Source organism: Lissotriton helveticus, chromosome 1_1 (assembly GCF_964261635.1).
Source record: "Lissotriton helveticus chromosome 1_1, aLisHel1.1, whole genome shotgun sequence".
Lineage (NCBI taxonomy): Eukaryota > Metazoa > Chordata > Amphibia > Caudata > Salamandridae > Lissotriton > Lissotriton helveticus.
The window spans coordinates 1,596,935,387-1,596,960,321 of NC_136057.1; the positions used below are offsets into that span (position 1 = coordinate 1,596,935,387).

A 24,935-nucleotide genomic window follows, 5' to 3' on the forward strand; every position below is an offset into this window, starting at 1 on the left:
AGAATGGAGTGGAGGTTTGAGTAAACCAGGCGAAGGAGGAAAAGGGGGGAATTCCCCTTTCGTAACTAAAACCCTCACACACCCAGCAAGCTAGGTGTCATGCTTCATCATCTGGGTTTTGCTCCTCGTCAGACTGGCGCTGCAATGTCTGACGGGCACCAGCGAAGGGGCTCTTTAACGGAGATCTTTTGTTCCTGCCAGTTGGTGCATGTGGGTGTGAGGGTTCTAAGTGAGGGGTAGAACGTGCAAAGTGAGTGAAGGTTAAAAGAGGTTAGGTACTCCACAAGGCGTTTTAATGGTGTGGTTAACTACCTCAGTAAATACAGTGAAGGTAAAGATTACATACTAGTGCTAAGATCCAGCAGTGTAATCCTCTACCTAGTGGTCGAAATGTTTCATGCTACAATCGCAATTTGTCAGGACCTATTAAACTGTACTACACTAAGAGTGGAGGGGGCAATACTATCTTCCACTGGCAACTTATAGGCACGCCACAGGGTACCACCAGATGTGTACCATGTCGACTCTGTTTAGTTCTGCACCAGGACACTCAGCCTGCAAAGGCAGTGTGTGTGTGTGTGTGTGTCAGAGTGCAGGGCCCCTACAGGTGGCACAATAAGTGCTGCAGCCCTTAGGGGTCTTCTCTGGTCACAATGCCCTGGGTACCTAGGTTACCATTTACCAGGGGCTGACATGTGGCTAGAGATGCCAATTGGGTCTTAGCTTCAACACAGTTTTAGGTAAGGAACACAGGCCCTGGGCACCTGATTGGCAGGAGCCCAGGGCACACTCAGTCAAAGTACATCAGCAATTCAGCAAAAAGTGGGGGCATACCATGCAAGAAAGATGGCACTTTCTCACACTAATCCATCAACATCGCCCTAAAGCTGGAGGACCAGGAAGGAAGGGCCTGCCGGAACAATATCCGGTGGTAGGAATTCCGGAGGGGGCAAAAGGCTCCAGTGTGGGACTTTTGCTTGAGGACTTAATACTGAATCATCACAAATCTACGTGGCTTTCCACCATTTTTATAGTTGAGAGGGCTCATAGGGCCCCGGTCCCTCCACCGAAACCTGGGGTTCCCCCTAGAACGATCATTGCCAGTATCCTTAATTATAGAGACCGGGATGCCATTTTGCAAGCTGCTAGACTACATGGTGACCTCCCGTATGAGAAGAATCTTCCCAGACTTTACTTTAAAGGCGCAGCTGGAACGTTGCACCTTTGACGGAGTGAAGCGCACCCTAAGGGAAAGGGGCAATAAATAAAAGATGTTCTTTCCGGCTAAACTCAATAAATGCCAATTGGAGATCCTGGTTCTTTACAACTCCTTTGGAGGAGCAAGCTTGGCTGGATGAGGGGCGCTCACAAAAAGACACCCAACTTATGGTGGATGGCTGGGAAGACACTCACGAGTATTCATCAGATTCCTCAAATGGACGTGAGGATATGGACAAGCGAGACAGGCGTTCTCGGCAGTCACGATCAATTAGCTCAGCGGTCCTAGAGACTCACAGAAAATCATCTCATCGTCACAGATGCCTGGTCCTTGGGACTCATAGCTGTAACAGATAATGTATATTGCCAGATTAGTAAGTAGGTTATTGCACTCCTCATGCTGGTTGACACTGCAGACTTGCTACTACACTGCAACAAAACTTTCCTGGACTTGGGCTGGGTTTGGGCCTCCCGGAGCCTTAGGGTGGCGAGGCTTTGCAGCCCCTTCATTAGTTGATTGTTTTCTGGGCGACAGGCGCTCTTGCTAGTTAGGGATGTGGGTAGTTTTAAACCTACACAGCAGGGAAGCAGGGAGGGGGATGTAGTTCAGGGGGTCCTTTTTTTAACACAGTTGTGTTCTATTTGCTGACTTGGGTCCTAGACCACAGGGTACTATACAGTTGCGTGAGGGGTGGCCGAATGCAGGGTGGGTGGGGGGGGAGGTGATTCGACAAATGTTCCTCCCAGATGGCCTCACATCATATTGAAAACCTGAAGGTGCTATCATGGAATGTGAATTTTATTTTTTTATTTTACAGAGTTTTATATAGCGCAAACTTGACCCGAAGTTTCGAGTATCAGAGCGCTTTACATATAACTAGTTGCGTTACATGAGGACACATTCATTTTTGTTAGGCAACAGGAGATTAAGTGATTTGCCCAGAATCACAGGATGTTCAGTGTTATTGCTGAGACTCGAACCCGGTTCCCCAGAGTCGAGGTCGACTGCCGTAGCAGTTAGGCCAACCTCCTCCCTCCCCAGAATGGTCTGGGTGATAACATTAAATGGACTATGGTGCGACAGTACCTACCTAGACATTCTCCAGACATAGTGCTCCTACAGGAGACGCACCTGAAGGGGAATAATTATCTAGCTCTCAACAGGTTTGAATACATGCTTGCGATTCATGCAGGGTTCACAACGCGTTCCAGGGGGGCTGCAATTTTGCTCAGAAACACGATACATTTGGTGATTGTTCGTTTCTGGAGTGATCAAATGGGGCGATATATGTGGCCATGTCAGGGACAATGGAGGGTCTTCCCCTCAACATCTGCTCAGTGTATATCCCCCCTAGACTACATGGGATAACATTCCCAGATCTTAGCAAACCCCTACTAGATATGCCAGTGGGTACGCTCATCCTAAGTGGGGACATGAATGAGACAATGGCGCTGGACCTAGACTGCAATACACGCTCCCACAGGGGCAGGGGGCCGCAACCACTAAAGGTTTTTGTGACTGCAATGGGGTTGGTGAAACTATGGAGACTGCACAATCCCGCTGCCAGGCAATATGCCCAAATCTCTGCGGTGCATGGCAGTGGGTCACGTTTAGGTTATATCTTTACACATGCCGCTCGACTAGTCTCTTACAGGCTTGTTGTCACAGGGCCGATGAGATTTCTGACCATTCCCAGGTGGAAATACTCATGCGGGGCCCGGTGAGATACTGGACTCTACCGCCGCGCTTAGACCCCTACCTATCCAAAGATCAGGAGTTTAGGGAACAGTTCGAGGAACGCACTGAGCAAAATTTCACAGAAAACAAATGATCTGTGAGCTCACACTGCATACTGTGGGAGGCATATAAAACAGTGGCCAGGGATCATGTACAAGCGACAGGCGGGGCTAGGCGAAAAGAAAAAAAAGGGCGAACTGCAACAGTTTGGAACAGGAGAAAGCAATACGCGATTCAGCGCCGGGACTGACCCAGGGGGGCGAGGCCGGACGCCTGCATGCACTTAAGACTCAAACAGAAAGAACTTACAGATTTAGAGGACAACACAGCCCGCTCCTATGCCATAGCCATGCAACAACGTATTTATGACCTAGACGACAACACAAATGAACTTATTGCATGGTTGGAAAGGAGAGATAGAGGCCTTAACGGGGTTTATGAGATTCAGACCTCGGAGGGTATGGTACAGGGGATGGGTGCAGTTATAGCCGAGGTGTTTACTAAATACTACGAAGGGATCTACCAGTCCCAGACGGATAGGGGTGATGAGGACTGCGCAGAGTTCTTGAAAGATATAGTATAACCGATGCTTACTGATGGGGACCGGGAGGCGGCTGACTCAGACTTAACCGTAGAAGAAATTGAGGGTGCCATGCGAGACCTTCAGTCCGGGTAAAGAGCGGGTACCAACGGTTTCCCTGCAGAAATGTATAAAATGTGTGGCAGGTCAACTGGCACCTCACATGCTCAGTATGTTCCGAGAGGCGAGGGCAGAGGGTCAATTGCCCCCGGATTTGAGGACGGCTACCATACAAGTCATTCCTAAGAAACAATCTCACTCCTGAACTTCGAGGCCAAGGTACTCACTAAAGCGATCGCAAAGAGACTCACCCCAATGATACAGTCTCTGATCCACCCGGGCCAGTCCGGATTTATGCCTCACAGAAGCACCAGACTGAATCTCCGTCGTCTATATGGGGTCATGCACATGGTACGGCAACGACCAGATGATCTGGCAGCGCTCCGGTCACTTGATGCCCATCTGGCATTTGACAGCATTGAATGGCCATATTTGTTTGCTGTTCTTGCTAAGTTTGGATTTGGCCAGCGTTTCCGACGCTGGATTGAGCTCCTGTATGCCGCCCCGTTGGCACGTGTCCGGGTTAATGGGACAGCTGGCTCTTGAACCGTCAGCCTCATGGGTACGAGGGGATCCGCTAGTGAAAGGCGTCGACGTGGGGTGGGGGAGCGCATCACCTTCTACGTGGACGATGTCCTGCTGTATGCCCATAGACCCAGACAGACCTTCCATAGACATTCATATTATACAGTCGTTTGGGCAGTATTCAGGATATCGCATAAATTGAGGTAAGCCCTTGGTGTTTACTCTAGCGGGGGGCCTCCGGCTCTGACGTCGGCGTGCAACACAAAGACTTATTTTAATATCTGGGCATCTGGATTACTAAAATGAAATAGGAGTTTATGCAGTTAAACGTACACTCACAGTGAGAAAGATTGAAGGGGGACGTTCCCCACTGGCGGCAGTTGCTGGTCTTCCTTATGGGAAGAGCAGTTTTATTCAAAATAATGGCTCTACCGCGTCTATTGTACGCCATACAAAGCATTCCAATCCATATTCCAGAGGTTTTCTTCCGAGCAGTTGAGTCCGAACAGCGGACGTTAATATGGGGAGGAGGCTGCCCCAGGATCGCTCTGAAGAAATTGCAGAAAGGGGTCTACGAAGGAGGGCTGACGTACCGGACATGAGATAGTACTACTGGGCAGCGCAGCTGGTTAAAGTTAATGGGTGGGTCTTCTCACCAACCGAGGAACTGGTATACCGGGTTGATCGCCATGCTATGGGCAGTGGTAGCTTTCTTTCGGTCCTGAAGGGGGGGAGAAGGGTGATCTCGTCGCTCCTGACCCACACACAGACCGTGGTCACGGCATGGCGGAAGGTGACTAAAATAACAGGTTGGGAGGCCAAGTAAACGGAGCAAACAGCCATTTGGGAGGAAAATTTCCTGAACGAGGTCAGGCACCTTAAAGGATTCCAAGGATGAGCAGCATTGGCATTGATCTCCTGAGAGATATTTGGAAAAAGGGGAAAATGGTTTTGTTTGATAGCCTACAAGTAGAATTCCAAATGGGTATAACTGAGCATTTTAGATACTTACAGCTGAGACATGCACTTCATTGTCACCTGAAAGGAGGAGTCTCACTGCCAGAATACACACCACTTGAAGACAGACTCCTCCTTGACCCAATGATTGACAAGGCGATATCCTTCACGTACAGAAAACGTATAAATAAATCCCCCTGACTCTCTGGGACCCTTGCGGACGGCCTGGGAATCGGATGTGGGTCTCCTGGAAGATGACGAATGGGGGGGAAGCCCTGCAGAGACATAGAGAGATAGCTGTGAGAGCGAGATTCAGGCTGATCCAGCTCCATATTCTACATATATCTTACGTCTTGCCGTCAGTACAATACCGCATGGGCCACTGTATGTGAGCACAGTGTGTTCGGGGTTGTGGGGAGACAGGAACGTTCTTCCATATATTATGGGACTGTCCCAAGATTCAGATATTTTTGCGGGAGGTGGCTCGAATGATGACAGCGGTAGTGGGTGAGCAGGTCTCAGTAGAGGCGAGATGGCATATCCTGGGGGTGACAGGAGACATCATAAGGCCCAAATGGGCTACAACAAGGCTAGCCCTTGCGGGAGTGGTGGCAAAGCGAAACATCGCCCGAGTGTGATGTGCCAGCATGGCCCCAACACAGCAGTCCTGGGAAGATGATTATGACTGGTGCCAACAGGCTGAAGAGACAGTATACCAGAGCAGGGGATGCCCACGTAAATGGGAAAAGATATGGGGGGGGTCTGGATGTACTACAAAACAGACCAGTCCACAATTTAATATGAAACTTTCTACATTTTAAGATACATGGTGTATGGAGGTATTCTCAGTCTACCTAGTTTGGGGGGGGCACTGGGAGGTTTGAATTGTTCTACTTGCTTGCATCTGTGTATGCCACTCTTCATACTATGTAAACTGTAATGACTTCTGAAGCAGGTGTTTGTTCGGTTAATAAACAAGAATTACAAGTCTTTTCAGATGTTATACTCCCAAGTAGATAAAGATGGAAGGTGGGGGTTAGTTAATGGTTCAAGTAATGACAATAGACTAACCTTAGCCACGATTTATGCCCCAATAGAAGACAACCCTGCGTATCTGTTGGATCTATATCATGCAAGGTTATTACTCCATGGCATGGTAATAATGGGTGGTGACTTCAACTTCCTACACAATCCTGTACTGGATTTATCTTCTGGGATAGGGAAACAAAATAAACCACACCCAGGTGAGGTGCTATATGAATATATGGAAAAACTGGATTTGGTAGACAGCTGGCGGGTAAACTTTCCTACGAAAAAAAAAGATTCGAGCTTTTCAGCAAAATATAAAACAGCCACTAGGTTGTATTATTTTTTAATTTCTAAGAAACTAAATTTAGTTAATTGTATCTATATACAAAACAGTTTCTCAAATCATACTTTAGTAAAACTCGAAGTATCTGGACTCGAGAGGAGCAAAAAATCTTCCAAATGGTCATTCAATAGAGTACATCTTGAAGATAAAGATTGGTGCAAGGAAATCAAAAAGAAAAAGGAAGGCTTCTTCTGTTTAAACAGAAATACGGCCAAGATCAAGAATGTGTGGGAGGCTTTTAAAGCCACTATTTGTGGATCTATAACTTGTAACTAGATGTGCTCAAAATACAATAGGAGCACACTTAAAAGTAGAAAAAACAAATCAGCTTTAAAGTTAGCTCGTAAGACCATGCAAGACTATTATTACACTAAAGTATATACGGGTAATTCCGCCTATCTCCAAAGAGCTTATGAGTGGAGCGAGTTTACTGGCAAATTTTTGCCTGCCAAATAAAAGATAAACAAGCACAGAACAGAGTTAACGCTTGATGCACAAAACCACTAAAACCCACATTACTAACGAAGAGCAAATATAACCTGTGTTTTTAGAACATTATGGAACCATTTATTCAGTCAGACAGGAGGTTGACAGCCTGAAACTAAAGTCATTTCTTAGTAGATCGCACATTCAAAAATGACAGGCAAGTCAAAGCGAAAGTGTGATCGGCAGTGTTATATTACAAATTGAAGTGGTTGTTCAATCCCTGACTAATGGTAAAGCATGTGTGGAGGATGGAATACCGGCAGAATAAAAGAAAAAGAATTGTGCAATATTAAATCAGGAACTAGTTTTGTTAACTAATCATATTCTACAGGGTGAAGAGATACCATCTTCCTCCCGCACGGCTGTGGTGGTTAGCTTCTTGAAAAAAGATATAGAGGATGTAAATTCTTACAGGCCTATCAGCCTCTTGGAAACAGATGATAAAATTATAGCTAAACTACTGCCAAATATAACGAATAGGTGCGTAGGGTCTATATACACACAGACCACTGTGGATCTGTAGCAGGGCGACTATTGTCTTTTAATAGCACCTTTTTAGTTGAGGCTCTGGACTATTTTTTCAAAAACAAAATTCCGGCTCAAATATTTTATTAGATGCCGAAAAGGCTTATGACCCTTTGTGCTGGGAAAGTATCTTTCATATTTAAGCTGAATTTGGCTTTCCGTCTGAGCTGATTGGCGTAATCTCTAAATTCTATAAGGGGGCTACAGCACAAATAATTTTAAACACAAATAAAATTGTAACTGTAGGGTTGTTAGAGGAATGAGACAGGGCTGCCATCTGTCACCTCCACACTTCATGTGTTTAATAAAGCCCCTTGCTATAGCCATTTGCACAATCAGTAGTTCGACATCTCCAATGCCCGGTATGACAAAAATTAAGCTTTATGCTGATGATATTGCCCTTTTAAAAAAACCTAATTTAGATGTCCAAAAACAAATATTCAGTATCTTCCAGAAATATCAGTCCATTGGAGGATATAGAATAAATATATCAAAGAGACATATTGCTCTATAACTGTACTTCTGACTCTTTATTAACAGAATTAAGTCCACTGGTTAATATTAGGCCTGAGAGGTATCTAGGCGTATATGTCACAGAGAATATCAATGATCTATATGCTCTAAACTATATTCCTCTATTTAATAAGATAAATGACAAATTGATCAAATGAAAAGATCTCCCTATATCAAAAATAAGCTGGGCAGCTATTAATCGTATAAAGATTTTACCCTTATGAAATGTTCTATTTTTAGCCATTCCAAAGAAAAAAATTTAAGGCGGTACAAGACTTGTTCTTTATGTTTATTTAGGCAAATAAGGTATCAAGATTCACTATCGATGCACTATATAGACCTGGTGAAGAAGGGGGTTTAGCTCTTCCTGATCTGAGAGAATATTACTTCGCAAACTTTGCACATATCATGTACAGAACAATGAAGATTTTAAATATTATTAGATTATGATAATTGTTTTATAGATGTAATCCACCAAGAATATGATGTCTAGGATTTTATGCGTCTAATAAAAATCCCCAAAAAGGTAAGATATAAAACACTAAAATGGAGTGTTAAGCAAAAAACAACAACTCTTTAGTCATTATGCGATCCCCAATATTAATGGAGAATCTTTGCTTTCAGATGTATATATATAGGCGAAGATCCATTGCTAGATCAGGCCGATATAGCTAAATTGAGCAGTCAGGGTTTTAGCAAAACAGGGGATTTTTTTAAATGGGAATGGGAATTGGGAAAACTGGACAGAAGTAGAGCTGAGCATTGATCAAAGTAAAATAACTTTTCAATAGTCCTTCATTAGCTTTAGATGTTTTTTGCAGAAACTCAATCCCATACATATAAATGAGACCAGTGAGCTTGCGGGGCAGCTGCTAGATCCTAAAATCAGCAAAACGATCAGCAGCTGGACTGCCCTCCTACGAAGCCAGGCGGCAGGCAAACTTTATCTGAATGCGCAGAAAAAAGGGTAAACCCAGGAAGGGCTTCAGATTACTACATAGGCATTGGATCAGACTGATAAACTCAATTACTCTTTATTGAAAGCAACCAATCTTCGACGTATGCAATATTATACTAAGTGGCTCTTATTGAGAACGCCAGATTTTCTATTTAAAATAACCCTCCAGATTTCTGCAAACTGCTTACACTGCAATATGGAGGGAGGAGGGAAGTGGACACATATCATATGGAAGTACCCAAAGTTAAATGGATTTTGCGGAGAAATTAATCAGTACAGTTTTGCCATACGGAAAGCTCAGCAGATGTTAGACTTCAAAACTGTTTTGCTAGGATATTCACCTGATTTAATAGCTGTTCTACTGCAAAAAAAAACAACAAATATATATTTTGATACTGGTAGCATCACAAATGATATCCCGACTTTTCAGCATTTACTTTGCAAATTAAATGGGATTGAGGCATGCGAAAGAAAATATGCTCTAAAATCGGGGTCATATAGGAAGTTTGCGAAACTATGGGAAAATCTGTGCTATGAGCTAGTTCGTCAAGCAGATATGGAACAGGCAATGAAGTATATACTTGGTGGTTGATATGTGGGGTATACAATAACTATCATTTAAGAAATGCTGTACATGTTTTTGGAACTGAATCATGCAATATTTTAACTATTTTTCTCTTTTCTTGTATATTTTTAATCACGTCGAAATGTGAGACGGTGTAATAATTTATAACTGTATAATGTTTTGATGAACTATTCCTAAGTACAATTTTTTTTTTTTAAAGAATAAAAAACAGTGGAGTACAGTTTTTAAGAGCCATAGCTGCATTGTACATTTTTTGATACATATATATATTATAAGCCAATCACTGCGAGGAGATTAAGTGTATGTTGCTGTTCTGTGAAATCAGTATGACAAAGCACTAATGAAACCATAAAAAAATATATAATACAACCAACTTTTCACAGAGTGCAATTCATTAATGCCAAGAAAGTATAAACAGTGTGGTAGCTCAGAAAACACAGTACAGTTCCTCTATTCTTGAAGAAACTCCTCAATATTGCATGCCCTAACTCTCTCTAGTCCTTCAAATCATTGTATCCCAATGTATTCTCACAAAAATCTTTCCTAGTCATCATGACATATCTGTATATTACTTTTTTCAGCCTAGCTTCAACTATCAGTCGGAAATGGTTTATTTAACTCTTGTTTACATTTGTTCTATGTAATTGTTCCTCGGGTCATAGTATATTGAGTTTTTTTTTTATCTTTTATGCAGTGACACGCAATCTGAAGAACTTTGCTCTACAAAAATCTCAAGTACACATATAAATACGGAGAATACGGTTCTTCAACAAATCCCCAAATTGTTACAGCTCCCAGACCACACATTGAAGCAAATTTGTTCATAAAAACCACACAGACAAGTCATAACACCAAGGTCCTAAGTGTATTGCATAAGATCCACGGACAAACCTATGAAGTCACTGCAACCAAATCACATCACCAATTTAAAAAGAGTTCAGAACTCAAGAAACGCACAAACTATTGTATGGTTGCCTTCTGGCTCCCTCCTAATCAGTTCTTGCCAATGAAAAGGATGTTCCAAATGATCATTCCCACTTCCACCTAATGGCACAGAGCACCACTATGTGACCCACCTCAGTTCCCCGTCCTTCGTCTCAAACGTAGTTTCTGATAAGTCAGCAACAATGGAGGCTGCTTTGGATCCACCAACTTGACCCTGTATAGTCCCTGATAAAAAAAAACCAGTACATTTATTATGTTGTAAAGAATGCTTGCAAGCAAAACCAGCCCTCTTCCCAAGCAAGTAAGTTTGCAGGTAAAAGAAAATATAACATAATTCATTTTGTGCACCTCTCTCCCCGATACAGTCACAACTTATGTGTCCCTTTTGACCAGTGGGAACCTACATGCCCATGTCACTACCACTGTGACGGTAAGGCTTTCTATTTGTGCATTGAAATGACCACAAACAGCCCAAAACTACAGATATGTCTGTGGTGACAAGATTGGGCTATCAGAAAGTCTTGAAGTTACATATTGTCTTGAGCTGAACAAGTAAGGTACAAATGGAATGCAGCATCTCAAAAGCTGAGAAGGACTTTCTGCCGATATCACTCACTTGGCGTGTGATCTGTACTCGTTAGCTGTGGTTTTCTGTGGTCCTAATGAACATGTTACTTACCTTCTGTAACGCTTCTTCTGGCTGATACTCTAAGAGCAGATTCCTTATCTTGAGAATATACCCAGTCATCAGAAAAACTGTAAAGTAGTACTCCTGTGTGCCAGTAGGTGGCACCTTACAGCTCCCCTACGACTTCATTCATTCTGCTCCAGAAAGGATGAACTAAGTCACATATAAGTGCCACCCATGAGTGCTGATCTCAGCTTCTTTCACATACTTGTCCACACCCTCAGACGCAGAGCCCAGTTCGCTGATTTCTAGGTTTGGACTTTTTTCAATGGAGAAGAGTTTGAGAGCAGCAATGAATCTGCAGTTAGAGTTTTCACTAGAAAGAGTGTTACCAAAAGTAAGTAACTTGTTATTCTGCTGGATACTTCTAACTGTAATTCCCTGACCTTGTTAATTGATACCAAAGCAGTACCTCTCAAAGTGGTGGGTCTGTGGAATGACTCAGACCAAAATGTCCTGCAGGACCTAACGGGCCAAACATCCATCCTTGCATCCTGACTGTCGAGACAGTAGTGCTTCATGAATGTCTGCACTGATGCCCATGTAGCAATGCTAAATGCAGAGCATGATAACAGTTACTTCGTGGTAGTCTTTACTTTTTTGCCCTTGTTAGTGCAGCCTGTGCTGTATAACTCTAGACACTTATTTCTGGATTCATTCCTTGATCAGTAGAGAGCAATAAGCTGTTTTGGGGGTCCTGGAAATGCTGCTCGAAGTCTTCTCAGGTCTCTGTGCCACTCACTGGGCGCAGGTGCATCAACACAAGCTCGTCAGCTCAGTGGCTCAAGGGAGCCTTTTCAAACAGAGGGATAGTGGGAGCACCCTGCCTCACATGCCAGCTCTGGCTGCTGCACCTGTGCCCAGTGAGGGGCACAGAGATCTGAGATTTCTTTGGGCAGCATTTCCAGCACTCCAAAAAGAATGTGTTGCTCTCTACTGAAACAGGACAAATATCCTGAAGCACATGTCTAGAGATGCACAGAACTAGCTGCACCAACACGGGTGAAAAACTAAAGAGTGTCAGAGAAGCAAGTATTGTCATGCACTGCATTTACCATGGTGCATTGGGGCGAATTGAGTGTTGGGATGTGAGGCAGTGTGCTCCTACCCTCTTTTTGAGAGGAATGAGCCCATATGTTTTTGGGTGTCTGCTTCTTAGGTAGAACGTAGCATATTCTAATGAGGTCTATCCACCTAGTCATGGCTTTTTTCGGCCCTGTCTTACTTTTTTTTGCTCTGGAGGAACACACAAAGAGCTGATTGTCCATGGTGGTCTCTGGTACGATCGCTGTAAAACACGGAGGGCTCTTTTGGGATCCAGTCAATGCAGTTTCTCCTTCTCTTTTGAGGGATGAGGCGGGACTGAGAAAGCCTGAATGGCAATAGCATGCCAGACATGGAAATGTGTTAATATTTTCTGCAGAAAAACTGTGGACCTTTTCAACACCAGTAGGTCTGGGAAAATGTTGCGTGGGGCGGCTGGGCCAAGAGTATCTTAAGCTCACTCATGAGACGTCATCGCGAACAGAAAGACCGTTTTCAGGGTTAAGAGCAGTGGTCAAAGTGGGCAGGATCGGCAGGGCACGGCGTGCCCCTATTTATTTAATTGAATGCAGTCCATTCCCCTACTTCATTATTTTAGATATGCGTCCCAGGACGGCCGAAATAGCCCGGCCGTTCGTGGCTGTTCAAGGACGGGCGGGTACAGAAGGAAAAGGGCTGTCGTTTCCCTCTTGCCCAGAGAAGTCAAGGACAGTGTCCACTTCTCCTGCTCCACCGCTGGCCGCCGCGCCCCTCTCTTTCTCTTATTCTCTACCTTTTTGTTGTGCTCCAGGTCACTTGTTGAAAACCGTGACTTTTCTTTCCTCTGCTTTCCTTCATTCCTTCCCCTGCGAAATGGATCCAAAAAAAGAGGAAACACTTTTGCTGCAAATGTCTTTTTCTGACATTTTTCTATGCAGCCTCGGGAGGAGAGAAAAAAAGGTTTACAATTTGAACAATAAATACATAACTAAATAAAGCAAGAGAGAGTGGACTGATTGATTGTATTCACCACCAAACACATTAGCGGCACTTTACAGCGTTTGCCAAGGAAGCGCTACTTTTCTCATCTTTCTTTGAACAGCATTTTTCCCCAAGTGGGGAAGTGCGCCAATCCTGGAGGAACTGCAATACATGCTTGATGAGCAGATTGGAAAACGTTTAATGTGATCCTTATCAGTTGTTTTCCTATTTTAGTTCCTAAAATGTGTACCGCAGCTCTGTGTTCAGGGATGTGGTCTTTTTAAACCATGCTGCCTATGTTTTGTAAGGATATCTGCAATGAACACTGAAACAGGTCCTTTCGGAGCCCTGTAGTCATGTGCTTAACTTGTCAGGCAAAAACGCTCATTGATTTCTGAATAATGAGTGTAAAAGTGTTACGTTGTATTTCCTATGAGTGTTTGCTTTTTCCAGAATGTTGTTACTCTTTCCAGCCAGTGTATTACTCTTGTCTAGTGTATAATTTGAATTGAATCTCATCTAGGTGCTTAAAGCGGGGCACAATTTGGTTGTAGTTGAAGGCAGTGCGATTTTCTCTAAGTGGGGCAGTGTGGTGTCCAGTGGGGGAGAGGATATGGAACTTCGGCCAGAGATGCCGAATTAGGAACTGGGGAACCAGGTTCAGCCTTCATGACCAGCCCACCAGACCACTATCCTGAGAGAGCACATTTCCCTGCTAGACCTTAGAAGGCACACTAGACCTTAAATGCCCAGGTTGACCCTAGGGGTGGCAAGTGTGGGTTAATCTCCAAGGTAACCCATACTGAAGTTCACCTCCAGTCTTGTTGGCAGGCATACGAAGAATCACACCCTAGAGCGACAGTGACTCTGTCCCTGAGGTTCCAGGACCCTTGATGCCGGTCCGCCTCACCCATTGGTACCTCCATTGGCCTTGTTTCCAGCAGTAGTAGCTGCAACTTATCAGGGCTCGGCAATGCAGGATTTGCACGCACCCCAAAAAAAATAAGTTCACAAACTTAACAGTCTCTTTACCTCATGCACAAGCACTAACTTATGCAGCAAGAAAAAGGCAGCAGCGTAATGCAGTATATTTCCTGATACTTTATTATTTTTACACATACTAACAGTCTCTGCAAATATTTTGACTCAGTACCAGTTCAACTTACCAAATGTAGCAGTGATAAAGGTAACCACTCAACCTTTGCAAAGAGCCCTTCACTTCGCAGCAACACAAGTCACATTTTTAGTAACTTTTCATCCGTTTGAGCTACAAACAATTTATTAGTTAAAAGCGTCCGATAATGCAGCAGATGATGTTTTAAGTAGCAAATATGGCAGAGCCATCATTATGTGGAAAACATTTGCAAAATAGGATATTTTGCCATTCATGTTTGAACTGCTTTTGTGGAAAAGGGGAAGAAAAGCGCTGATGACAGAAACTGCACGGTTGAGAGACAAATGGCTTGTGATAGCACTTTGAAGCGGATTTGGGACATTCTGTGATTGGATACGTATCCCAATTTGTGAACGTATTTTAATGTCAATTTGAATTAAATAACGTAATGAGCTGTAACTGGTCAGTGAAATGCAAAACAAATACTAAAAATTGGTATGTTTTGCTCCTTCTGGCCACACCTCTGACTCCGCCCACTGGCCCAATCCTCAGGTTATTTCCGCCCTCTGATTCTCCGCCCACAGTTCCCCTACTTTTTATCCCCCACTGGTTAAGAGAGATTGCGAAAGCTCAGTCCCAGCCTAACAAAATCCTGCAATTCTCTGGGAGTGAGCTGATTTTGCCTCATAAAGCGACAAAAGGGGTGAAGCTGGGTGCCACCTGCAACAGGCAAGCGTCCGCGGGGAGGATCGGGGGAAACGCCGTGGGCTGAATGCCCAGGAGAGGAGTGAGCAGAAGGAGAGGGAGGCCAGCTCTCCATGTATTACTGCCTGCCCTACGCAGCCTACTGATGCCTGCTGGCAGCGGCTGGGTGATCGGGGGAGGGGGGAGGAGTTGACCCTGGGAGGCCCGAGACAAGAAAGGTCAGAGCGGGCGCTGTGGAGGGTCTGTACAACGAATAATGGTTATGAGTCATCGGCGGCCTTCAAGCGGAGGGACAGCTCTGGAACTGCGGACACCAGGCCCGGGCTAATTGACAGACGGAGAGGAAGGCCCGAGATCGATGAGTCGCCGCCCGCCCTGTGGGGCCAACTGAAGCTTACCTGTGGCTGCAGCGGTGATCGGGGGATCCGGTGGGGCGGCCCATGACCCACGAGGCCACACAACAAAAATGGCCGGGGCGTATGCTGCGGAGAGCCCAGAGGAGAAATAACGGCTACAAATCAGCGGCGGCCTTTGTACAGTGGCGCAACACCAGAGCTGCAGACATAAGAGCCTGGGCTAAAAGGGAGTACTCCCAGGAGCCGACAGCCTGAATTGGTCGGAAAGTGTGCGCCTGGCGGACCGCTGGCTCGGAGTCCAGAACGGATCTAGAATCGCCAACAAGGTGAGAAGCGCACGGGGCCCAGGGAGAGGGAAATAGACAAGGGAGCCCCCCCATACAGGAAGAGTTGGGATTGGATGAGACCCGCGCTAGAGGTCGAGCCACTATCGAGGCCTGAGACAAGCAGAGAAGCTCTGCCTAACCCCAGAGGGAAGAAGGTGCTCATGAAATAGGGCCTGGCATGGGGAGGAAGGTCAGTGGGGCCCGACTCTGCAAACAATAGCAGAGCTGGCGAGAAGAAAATACAGAGAGCTGGCGTTGCCTTGATTACATCGGTGAGGGGCGAACACCCACACAGGAACATCCATTGGACCCGGGGTCAGTGACAACCTAGGAACGCTTAGAAATTGGGGCTCTTTTACAAGGCTGCCGCAGACGGAGAAAGAGATTGGGCCTGGGTTACATAAGACCGCTGATGCTGGCACAGTTAGGTGGAAGCCACGTCAATCCAACCTGACTGAAATCGGTGGCTCTGGCAGCTCCAGAAACAAAACAAACGCTGAATTCAACATGCTGGCTCCTCTAGAGAAGTTTGGCGAGTGAGGCACAATCAGGGCTGGAGGGAAGCAACCGGGGGTCGCATACATTTTACAAATCAGTCCTGCCCTCCTGAGCGTCAAAATGCGCAGACAGAAAGTTAAAACCGGGGGCACGCAGTCCAACACAAGAGAGCCCTCCCCGCTGCCTGCAGAGAAAGAGGGGTGCAAGTCGGCTGACACAGGGGCCTCGCTCCACCTGCATCTGGGCAAAGTTTTAGCGGCAATAGCTGACACTAAGGCAGCTCTGCAGTAGGATATAGCAGAGGTTTTGGTTGGTTTAGGACTCTTACAGGCCGAACACCATAAATTAACACACATTGTAAAAGAAGTGGAGGGAGCAGTGGCAGAGCTCCAGCCGGAACACAAACAAGCTGCCTCCCGACTAGAAGAAATCACTGCCAGGGTGACCGTGCTGGAGAATTGTGCTGAGGACACTGAAGGGCGTAATAGACGCAGTAATATAAGAGTTGTGGGCATCCCAGAAGGCGTGAAGGCTCAAATATGCTGGCATTCCTGGAAAACTGTCTGAGAACCGAAATGGACCCTGCCTGCCTCTCCAAATTCTTTGCGCTTGATAGTGTGCATTGGGTCCCTGCGCCAGCCCCTGCACCGGGAAGGCCTCCCCGTCCAGTGGTGGCTAGGCTACTTCACTACCAGGATCGGGATTCTATTTTGCAGCAGGTGAGGAAGCATGGCCCCTACGTCTTGGACAATAGCAAAATATTGGTGTTCCTGGACCTCATGGCTAGGGTGCAGGCACAGAGAGCATCCTTCATAGAGGCCAGGAGAGCCATCCGGGAGGCAGGCCTGCAATGCTCCCTCGTCTATCCAGCAAAGCTCCGAAACATCCCGGATGGAGCCACCCACTTCTTTGACTCTCTGAAAGAAACATGGGCCTGGCTAGAGGCTTATAATAAGCATTGGGATAGCCAATAGTTCTCGCATTTGGGACCTTATAAGTGTTTAGCCATGCAACAGTTGGTGTTGTTTCACCAAGGATATTCTGCTGCATAACTAAATACTTATAGGGTCAAAAAAGCGAGACCTATTGGCTATGCCAATGCTTGCTTGTTTTCTGTTGCTGTTTTGTTTAAGTTGCCAGATCTACAATAGCTGGACATGGTTTTTGTTAACAGTTCTTTGCATCAAATGAACTTGTGTTCATTGCTCTGAATGTTGTTTCCATTCTGGTTGTAGGAAGCAGTCATTCCAGGGGGTGTGGGGGCTGCCTAGCTGTGCGTATGCGCCGAACTTTGCAAATGATAAAAAGCCTGGTGCAGGAGCAATTTACAAGTGTGGAGTGAGCCCCAGGAAGCATTACTCACTCACACAGGAGTTCATGCACTGCACCTGCATACTCAGCATGGTTTAAGTAAACTCAACCCACTCCCTCCCAGGCATCCCTCACATATTTACAAAGAAACTCTGAGAAGAGCCTGCCTGCTGCAATGACGGCTGGTGGTGTGTGTGCCTGGTGAAAGCGTGCACTGACGGCTGGTGGTGTGTGTGCCTGGTGGAAGCGTGCACTGACAGCTGGTGGTGTGTGTGCCTGGTGGAAGCGTGCACTGACAGCTGGTGGTGTGTGTGCCTGGTGGAAGCGTGCACTGACGGCTGGTAGTGTGTGTGCCTGGTGGAAGCGTGCACTGACCGCTGGTGGTGTGTGTGCCTGGTGGAAGCGTGCACTGACGGCTGGTGGTGTGTGAATGCCTGATGAAAGTGTGCACTGATGGCTGGTGCTGTGTGCCTGGTAGAAGCATGCACCGACGGCTGGTAGTGTGTGCCTGGTGAAAGTGTGCACTGACGGCTGGTGGTTTGTGTGCCTGGTGCAGGCGTGCACTGACGACTGGTGGTGTGTTTGCCTGGTGGAAGTGTGCACTGACGGCTGGTGGTGTGTGTGCCTGGTGGAAGCGTGCACTGATGGCTGGTGGTGTGTGTGGCCGCTAAAAGCGTGCACCGATGGCTGGTGGCATGTGTGTGCCTTCATGAAAGCGTGCACTGACGGCTGGTGGTGTGTGCTTGGTGGAAGCATGCACCGACGGCTGGTAGTGTGGGTGCCTGGTGAAAGTGTGCACTGACGGCTGGTGGTGTGTGTGCCTGCTTGAAGCATGCACTGACCGCTGGTGGTGTGTGTGCCTGGTGGAAGCGTGCACTGACGCCTGGTGGTGTGTGAGTGCCTGGTGAAAGCGTGCACTGATGGCTGGTGCTGTGTGCCTGGTAGAAGCATGCACCGACGGCTGGTAGTGTGTGTGCCTGGTGAAAGTGTGCACTGACGGCTGGTAGTGTGTGTGCCTGGTGGAAGCGTGCACTGACCGCTGGTGGTGTGTGTGCCTGGTGGAAGCGTGCACTGACGGCTGGTGGTGTGTGAGTGCCTGGTGAAAGCGTGCACTGATGGCTGGTGCTGTGTGCTTGGTAGAAGCATGCACCGATGGCTGGTAGTGTGTGTGCCTGGTGAAAGTGTGCACTGACGGCTGGTGGTGTGTGTGCCTGGTTGAAGCATGCACTGACGGCTGGTGGTGTGTGTGCCTGGTGGAAGCGGGCACTGACGGCTGGTGGTGTGTGTGCCTGGTGGAAGCATGCACTGACGGCTGGTGGTGTGTGTGCCTGGTGGAAGTGGGCACTGACGGCTGGTGGTGTGTGTGCCTGGTGGAAGCGTGCACTGACGGCTGTTGGTGTGTGTGCCAGGTGGAAGCGTGCACTGACGGCTGGTGGTGTGTGTTCCTGGTGAAAGCGTGCACTGACGGCTGGTGGTGTGTGCCTGGTGGAAGCGTGCACCGACGGCTGGTAGTGTGTGACGGCTGGTAGTGTGTGTGCCTGGTGAAAGTGTGAACTGACGGCTGGTGGTGTGTGTGCCTGGTGGAAGCATGCACTGATGGCTGGTGGTGTGTGTGACGGCTGGTGGTGTGTGTGCCTGGTGGAACGTGCACTGGCGGCTGGTGGTGTGTGTGCCTGGTGGACGCGTGCACTGACGGCTGGTGGTGTATGTGCCTGGTGGAAGCGTGCACTGATGGCTGGTGGTGTGTGTGCCTGGTGGAAGCGTTCACTGACGGCTGGTGGTATGTGTGCCTGGTGGAACGTGCACTGATGGCTGGTGGTGTGTGTGCCTGGTGGAAGCGTGCACTGACGGCTGGTGGTGTGTGCGCCTGGTGGAAGCTCGTACTGACGGCTGGTGGTGTGTGCGCCTGCTGGAGGCGTGCACTGACGGCTGGTGGTGTGTGAGCCTGGTGGAAGCGTGTACTGACGGCTGGTGGTGTATGTGCCTGGTGAAAGCGTGACCTGACGAGTGATGGTGTGTGCCTGGTGGAAGCAGGAGCATTCACAGTGATAGAAGACACAAATGAAACGGACGAAGAGAAGTTGGAGAAGGGAGGGGGAGTGAGAGCAGAGGAGCATGATTCACAGCTAGAAGTCAGTGGGTGTGCCTGGTGGAAGCAGGAGCATTCATAGTGATAGAAGACACACATGAAACTGACGAGGGAGAGGGGGAGTGCGAGCAGAGAAGCATGATTCACAGCTAGAAGACACAAATTAAGCTGACCAGGAGGGAGGGGGGAAAGGGAGGGGGGTAGTGCAAGCAGGAGCCTGAATACAGCAATAAAAACACAGATGGCAGCTGTTCACGAGCTCGTGAACGCAAGCTGTAGGCCAGCAAAAGCCTCTGGTGGCACTTTTAAAAGCCACTTACTAAATGTCTCGCAGAGACCGTGCATGCACTGTCTCAGGCGAGACCTAAAAAAGGGGCACCCTTGCAGAAACTGCAATCTGGTCCTCGTGGGACAAAACGAGCCACCAGGAAAAGACAGTATCAAAAAAGAAGACAACTCAACTGCAGAAACCCACAATATCCCAAACACAAGACTGGAAAGCTGCCCTGCAAGCAGTAGCAAAGATTATGTCTCCACAAAAATCAGACAGACTGGCGGATACATCTTCGGAGCCGAGAGACCTAACAAATGACTCAGATGACAACACAGGAAATGAATCCGGCATGCCAAAAGTAATCCCTCACTCAGCGGATGACATTATATGAAAGTCCAGACACTTGGCGGATTCATAAATGAGTCTGATACCTAGAGGGAAGTACAATACCATCCCTGACAGTGCACTGGTCGACCACCCTATAATCTTCATCATGAGCCTGGACGGACCCAGCGTACCTGAACTACCCTGACACCCCCCCCCCCACCACAGGAGCCCACCAGTGAAGTTGAGGGCTGCGTTCTCACTGTAATGTGGTTATTTGTTTACAGGTTTGGGCGGCTGGCCATTGCTCTGCTGCTCCTAGGATGAGGAGTTACTAAGCTGGGTTTGTTGTTTACTACCCTGGGGTCCACTACATATATCCCTGTCCTGAGGTCGGGGACAAGTCATCTGCATGCTGCACCCTGGGCACTGCATGGGTCCGTTGCTTGAGGGAGGCCTGCGACCGAGAAGAGCACGAACCGCAACCTGGCTGCCTGCCTCGCTGCGGTCAGTGTGTGGAAGGCGCAGACACTCACAACGCAGGAGGCGGTGCTCATCGTGAGTGGCTTGGCACGCCCAGTCAGACCCTTTTCAAAAGCAGGTGGAGCCCCCAGACACTACCAGCGGTATCAGCGCGGCCGCTGTTTAAATTTGAATTTAAAAGTATTTATTAAGCACACGATTACCATGCGGTTTCTTGGCGCTGAAGGACACAGACCCTAAAAGGCAGGGGAGCAGATGCTAGGAAGGGAAGGCTTGCTGAAAGAGGAGAGTTTTGAGTGCCCTGCGAAACTTAAGATAGCAGCCTGCAGATCTTATGTGAGGAGGTAGGGTGTTCCAAAAGGTAGGAGCAAGAACCGCAAATTTCATCCCACCAGATTTATTCTTCTTAAACCGTGGTACAGAAAGAAGAGACTGAGAGGATGAACGTAGCTCTCTGCAGGGAGTATAAGTCTTAATTTCAGAGCTGATGGGGGCGGTCCCAGCGCGAGCCTGAAAGGTTGTACAGCCCAGCTTAAAAAGAGCACGTTCCTTAATAGGTAGCCAGTGCAGGGCCTTAAGCAGAGGGGTCACATGATGAGATTTAGGGAGACCATAGACCAGGCAGGCAGCCTGGTTCTGAACCAGTTGGAGGCGTCGGAGGGCAAAGGCAGGAATGCCATTATACAGAATGTTGCCGTAGTCCAGATGCGATAGAACCAGTGCCATAAGAATGAGTTTCAGAGCTGAGAAGGAAAAAAAGCGGGAAATCTTTCGAATGGTGCAGAGGGTGAAAAAGCAGGATGAAACTACAGTGCTGATCTGGGAGTGTAGTGTGAGATGTTGGTTAAGTGTGATCCCTAATGTTTTAACTGAGGAAGAGGGTGATGGGGGAAAACCAAGAGAGGGGGGCAAGAAAGGAAGGTAGGGGTCCAGGGACTGGGATGACCTCCGGTGAGTACAAGCTCAGTTTTATCCGGGTTCAATTTGAGATGGTTGTAGTTCATCCAGTCCCTGATGAAGGTCATGACTGATTGGAAGTTGTGGATAAGACCGGGGAGTGTGATAGATTGAAAATGAGTTGGAGGTCGTCGGCATAGTTGAAAACCGTGACCTCCATGTGCTGTAAAGCAAAAATTAAGGGGAAAATGTACAGATTGAACAAAAGAGGGGAGAGGGAAGAACCCTGAGGAACACCGCACTGTACCTTACGTAGAGGAGCAGAGAAGTCACCGAGATGGACAGCCTGAGAACGATAGCTGAGGAAGGAACTGAGCCAAGCCAGGGCCGACCCCCGATGCCCGCCGCCTTGACACGGGTAAGAAGAATGGAATGATCGACCGTGTCAAAGGCGACGGACAAATCAAGGAGGACAAGGGCATGGGGCAGGTTGGTGTCCATCCCCTCTCTAAGCTTGTCCATGACGGAGATGACAACCTTCTCGGTGGAATGTAGTGGGCGGAATCCCGCCTGACATGAGGCTAAATATCCACACTCTTCCACAAATGAGCTAAGGACTTTGGTGACGTGAGACTCAAGGACTTTACCAAGAAAGGGGAGAAGAGAGATAGGGCGATAGTTAGATGGGGAAGATGGATCAATACCGGGCTTTTTTAGAATGGGAATTATTATTGCCGACTTAAGGGAATTGGGAACAAAGCCAATTTAAGGGAGTCATTCAGAAAGGTAAGGGGAGGCTGGGGACAAGCAAGAAAGATCTCCCTGAGAACATATGCAGGGCAAATGTCGGAGGGGGATCCTGACTTAACGCGGCCCAGCAAAGGGGAAATAGTTTGACTGTTCAGGGGCGGTAAGTGATCCAGGTGAAAAGTGTTGGGCGGATGTTGGGGGTCGGAGAACGTGGGGGAAGGTGGTGGTATATTGGCCTTAATAGTTGTGATTTTCTCAATAAAAAAGTTGTTGAGAGAATCGCAGAGGGATTGGGAAGGGGGAGGTTTGAGGGTGACTGTCAATGCAGGCCAGCTCGTGGACCGTGGCAAAAATGGCCCTAGGCTGGTTGTCGGCTGAGAGGATTCTACTAGAGAAGTAATCAGTTTTGGCAAGGAGAATAGCTTTTTGTATTCGTTAAGGGTGGAGGTGTACTGTAATTTGAGGGCAGGACTGTATGCACGCCTCCAGGCTCTGCCCGTCGCGTTTCCAATTTTTTTCTCCTTGAGGTCTTCAGAGAACCATCTGTTTGCGTCATGAGCGTGTCTAATTGTGACGCGCTTCAGGGGGGCTACTTGATTGCACGTTCTAGCGTGCCAACTACTGAGAGAGGCTGCTTGGGATGATGGGGTAAGTCCCTCCAAAATAGGGCAAGAGGCTCAAAGAGACGAACAAAGAGTGGGAATATCGGCTTTATTCCAGTTCCGAGCCCAAGTATTTTTTGGAAAAGAGTTTTTTTTTGCAAGACTTAAGTCTAAAAAAAATCAAATAAGGAAGTGGTCTGACCAAATGCAGGGCGTAACAATAGGGGCGGTGACCGGAATGTTGAGTGACCAAATTTGGTCCAGAGTATGACCTCGGATGTGAGTAGGTATGTGGACATGAGACACAAAATTTAAGCTGAGAAGGAGTTCGGTGAATTCTTTAGACATAGCGTCCTCCGCCGGGTCGGCGGGCCAAAAATTAAAATCCCCCAATACCAGAACAGAGGAATTATTAACTACCAGCGTAGCCAACAGCTCCTGGATGTCAGAAATAAAATGTGGCCTTGGGTGGAGAGGGCGATAGATTAAAACGCAAGTGATTGGGACGTGAAAAGAAGCGGAACGTACCACAAGGCAATCGACCGCTATAATAGAGGGGGGTGATAATAATTGAAAATGAAGTCCTACACGGGCAATCAGAGCAACACCGCCTCCAGCTCTCCCCTCGGGCCGGTCGGCGCGAAGGGCATAGTAGGAGGAGGGAAGCGCACCAAGCACGTTTGGCAGTCAATCGGGACAGAATCAAGTTTCGGTTAGAAACAGAAGGTCAGGTTTGTGGGTATCTAAAAAATCGAACAGTTCTAAAAACTGTTTAACTGCCGACCTAGTGTTAAGAAGGAAGGCAGAAATGGTGGGTGCAAAATTGGGCTGAGGGGGAGAATGGAGTGTAACGGAGGATAGGCGTGACGATGGTGGCAGGGTAGCTGGAAGGGAGGGAATGGGGTCCGTACGGGCAAGGCCGAGTTTGTCAATCTGGGCAAGGGTCGCTGGACACAGAAACCCGGGCCCTGGTATGAACATAACTGCTCAGAGGTATAAGTCAGAAATCGGGCAAAGTGAGATGCCCCTTGCCCCGGTCGGCCGCGGACGGGCACAGATGGGCTTGCCTTTGGCGCGCCCGCTGTGCGTGCGCATGGGGCGTCTCTTTTGTAGGCTAAGTGCGCGATGACTGGAGCGCTATCCTGTAGGTCACCACTGCCCCTCCAAAGATGGCGCCCGCAACCCCGTCAGCCCTCCGGAACAAGCGGCACTGTGCCGGACCGGGGCTAGGGGAGCGGGAGATGGACTGCGAGGGCAGGCAGCGGCGAGAAGTAAGAAATACAAACAAGTAAATGATTTTAACATTTCCTGTAGTTAAAAATTCAGAGGCAAGCCCACACGCGACCACAGCAGCGGCAAACCCACTGCCACTGGGTTATCAGTGTCTGCTGCGCGTGCGCATGGGGCGTCTCTTTTGTAGGCTAGGTGCGCGATGACTGGAGCGCTATCCTGTAGGTCACCACTGCCCCTCCAAAGATGGCACCCGCAACCCCGTCAGCCCTCCAGAACAAGCGGCACTCAGCCGTGCAGGACCGGGGCTAGGGGAGCGGGAGATAGACTGCGAGGGCAGGCAGCGGCGAGAAGTAAGAAATACAAACAAGTAAATGATTTTAAAATTTCCTGTAGTTAAAAATTCAGAGGCAAGCTCACACGCGACCACAGCAGCGGCGAACCCACTGCCACTGGGATATCAGCGTCCCCCTGCACACCACGCTTTGACGGGCACCAAGGCTGAGGCCTGTTTCTGGGCTGGCTTCCCCGCCTGCGTAGCGGCAGGCCATAGCGCATCATCTTTGGGACTTAGTGTGCTGAAGAGTGCCGTCCGGTGTCATTCTGCGCCGCTGCTGCGTCGGTGGAGGTGCGATACGACCCGCATACCGCGACTGTTGGCCCTTGGTGAGTAATGGGAATTCCGGACCTCTCTAATGAGCCCTGGCGTCGGCCAGAACGAAACTTGCGGATGTAGGGACGCACAGACTGGGATCCGAGCCCATAAGCGCTCTGCTGCCCTCCTCACTGTGAAGGCTGAGCGCCATTCATACCGGGGTGAG

The 24,935-nt window shown here is 47.9% G+C and overlaps 1 protein-coding gene across 1 annotated transcript in view; it reads right to left on the reverse strand.

The window, feature by feature from the left end:
* The window catches only part of AAAS (aladin WD repeat nucleoporin), a 416,285-nt gene that overhangs the window by 106,623 nt on the left and 284,727 nt on the right, over positions 1-24,935 (reverse strand). The window contains exon 13 of the mRNA XM_078687624.1: positions 10,595-10,688. Coding sequence (XP_078543750.1) covers positions 10,595-10,688 — 94 coding nt within the window. The remainder of the gene's footprint in view (positions 1-10,594; positions 10,689-24,935) is intronic.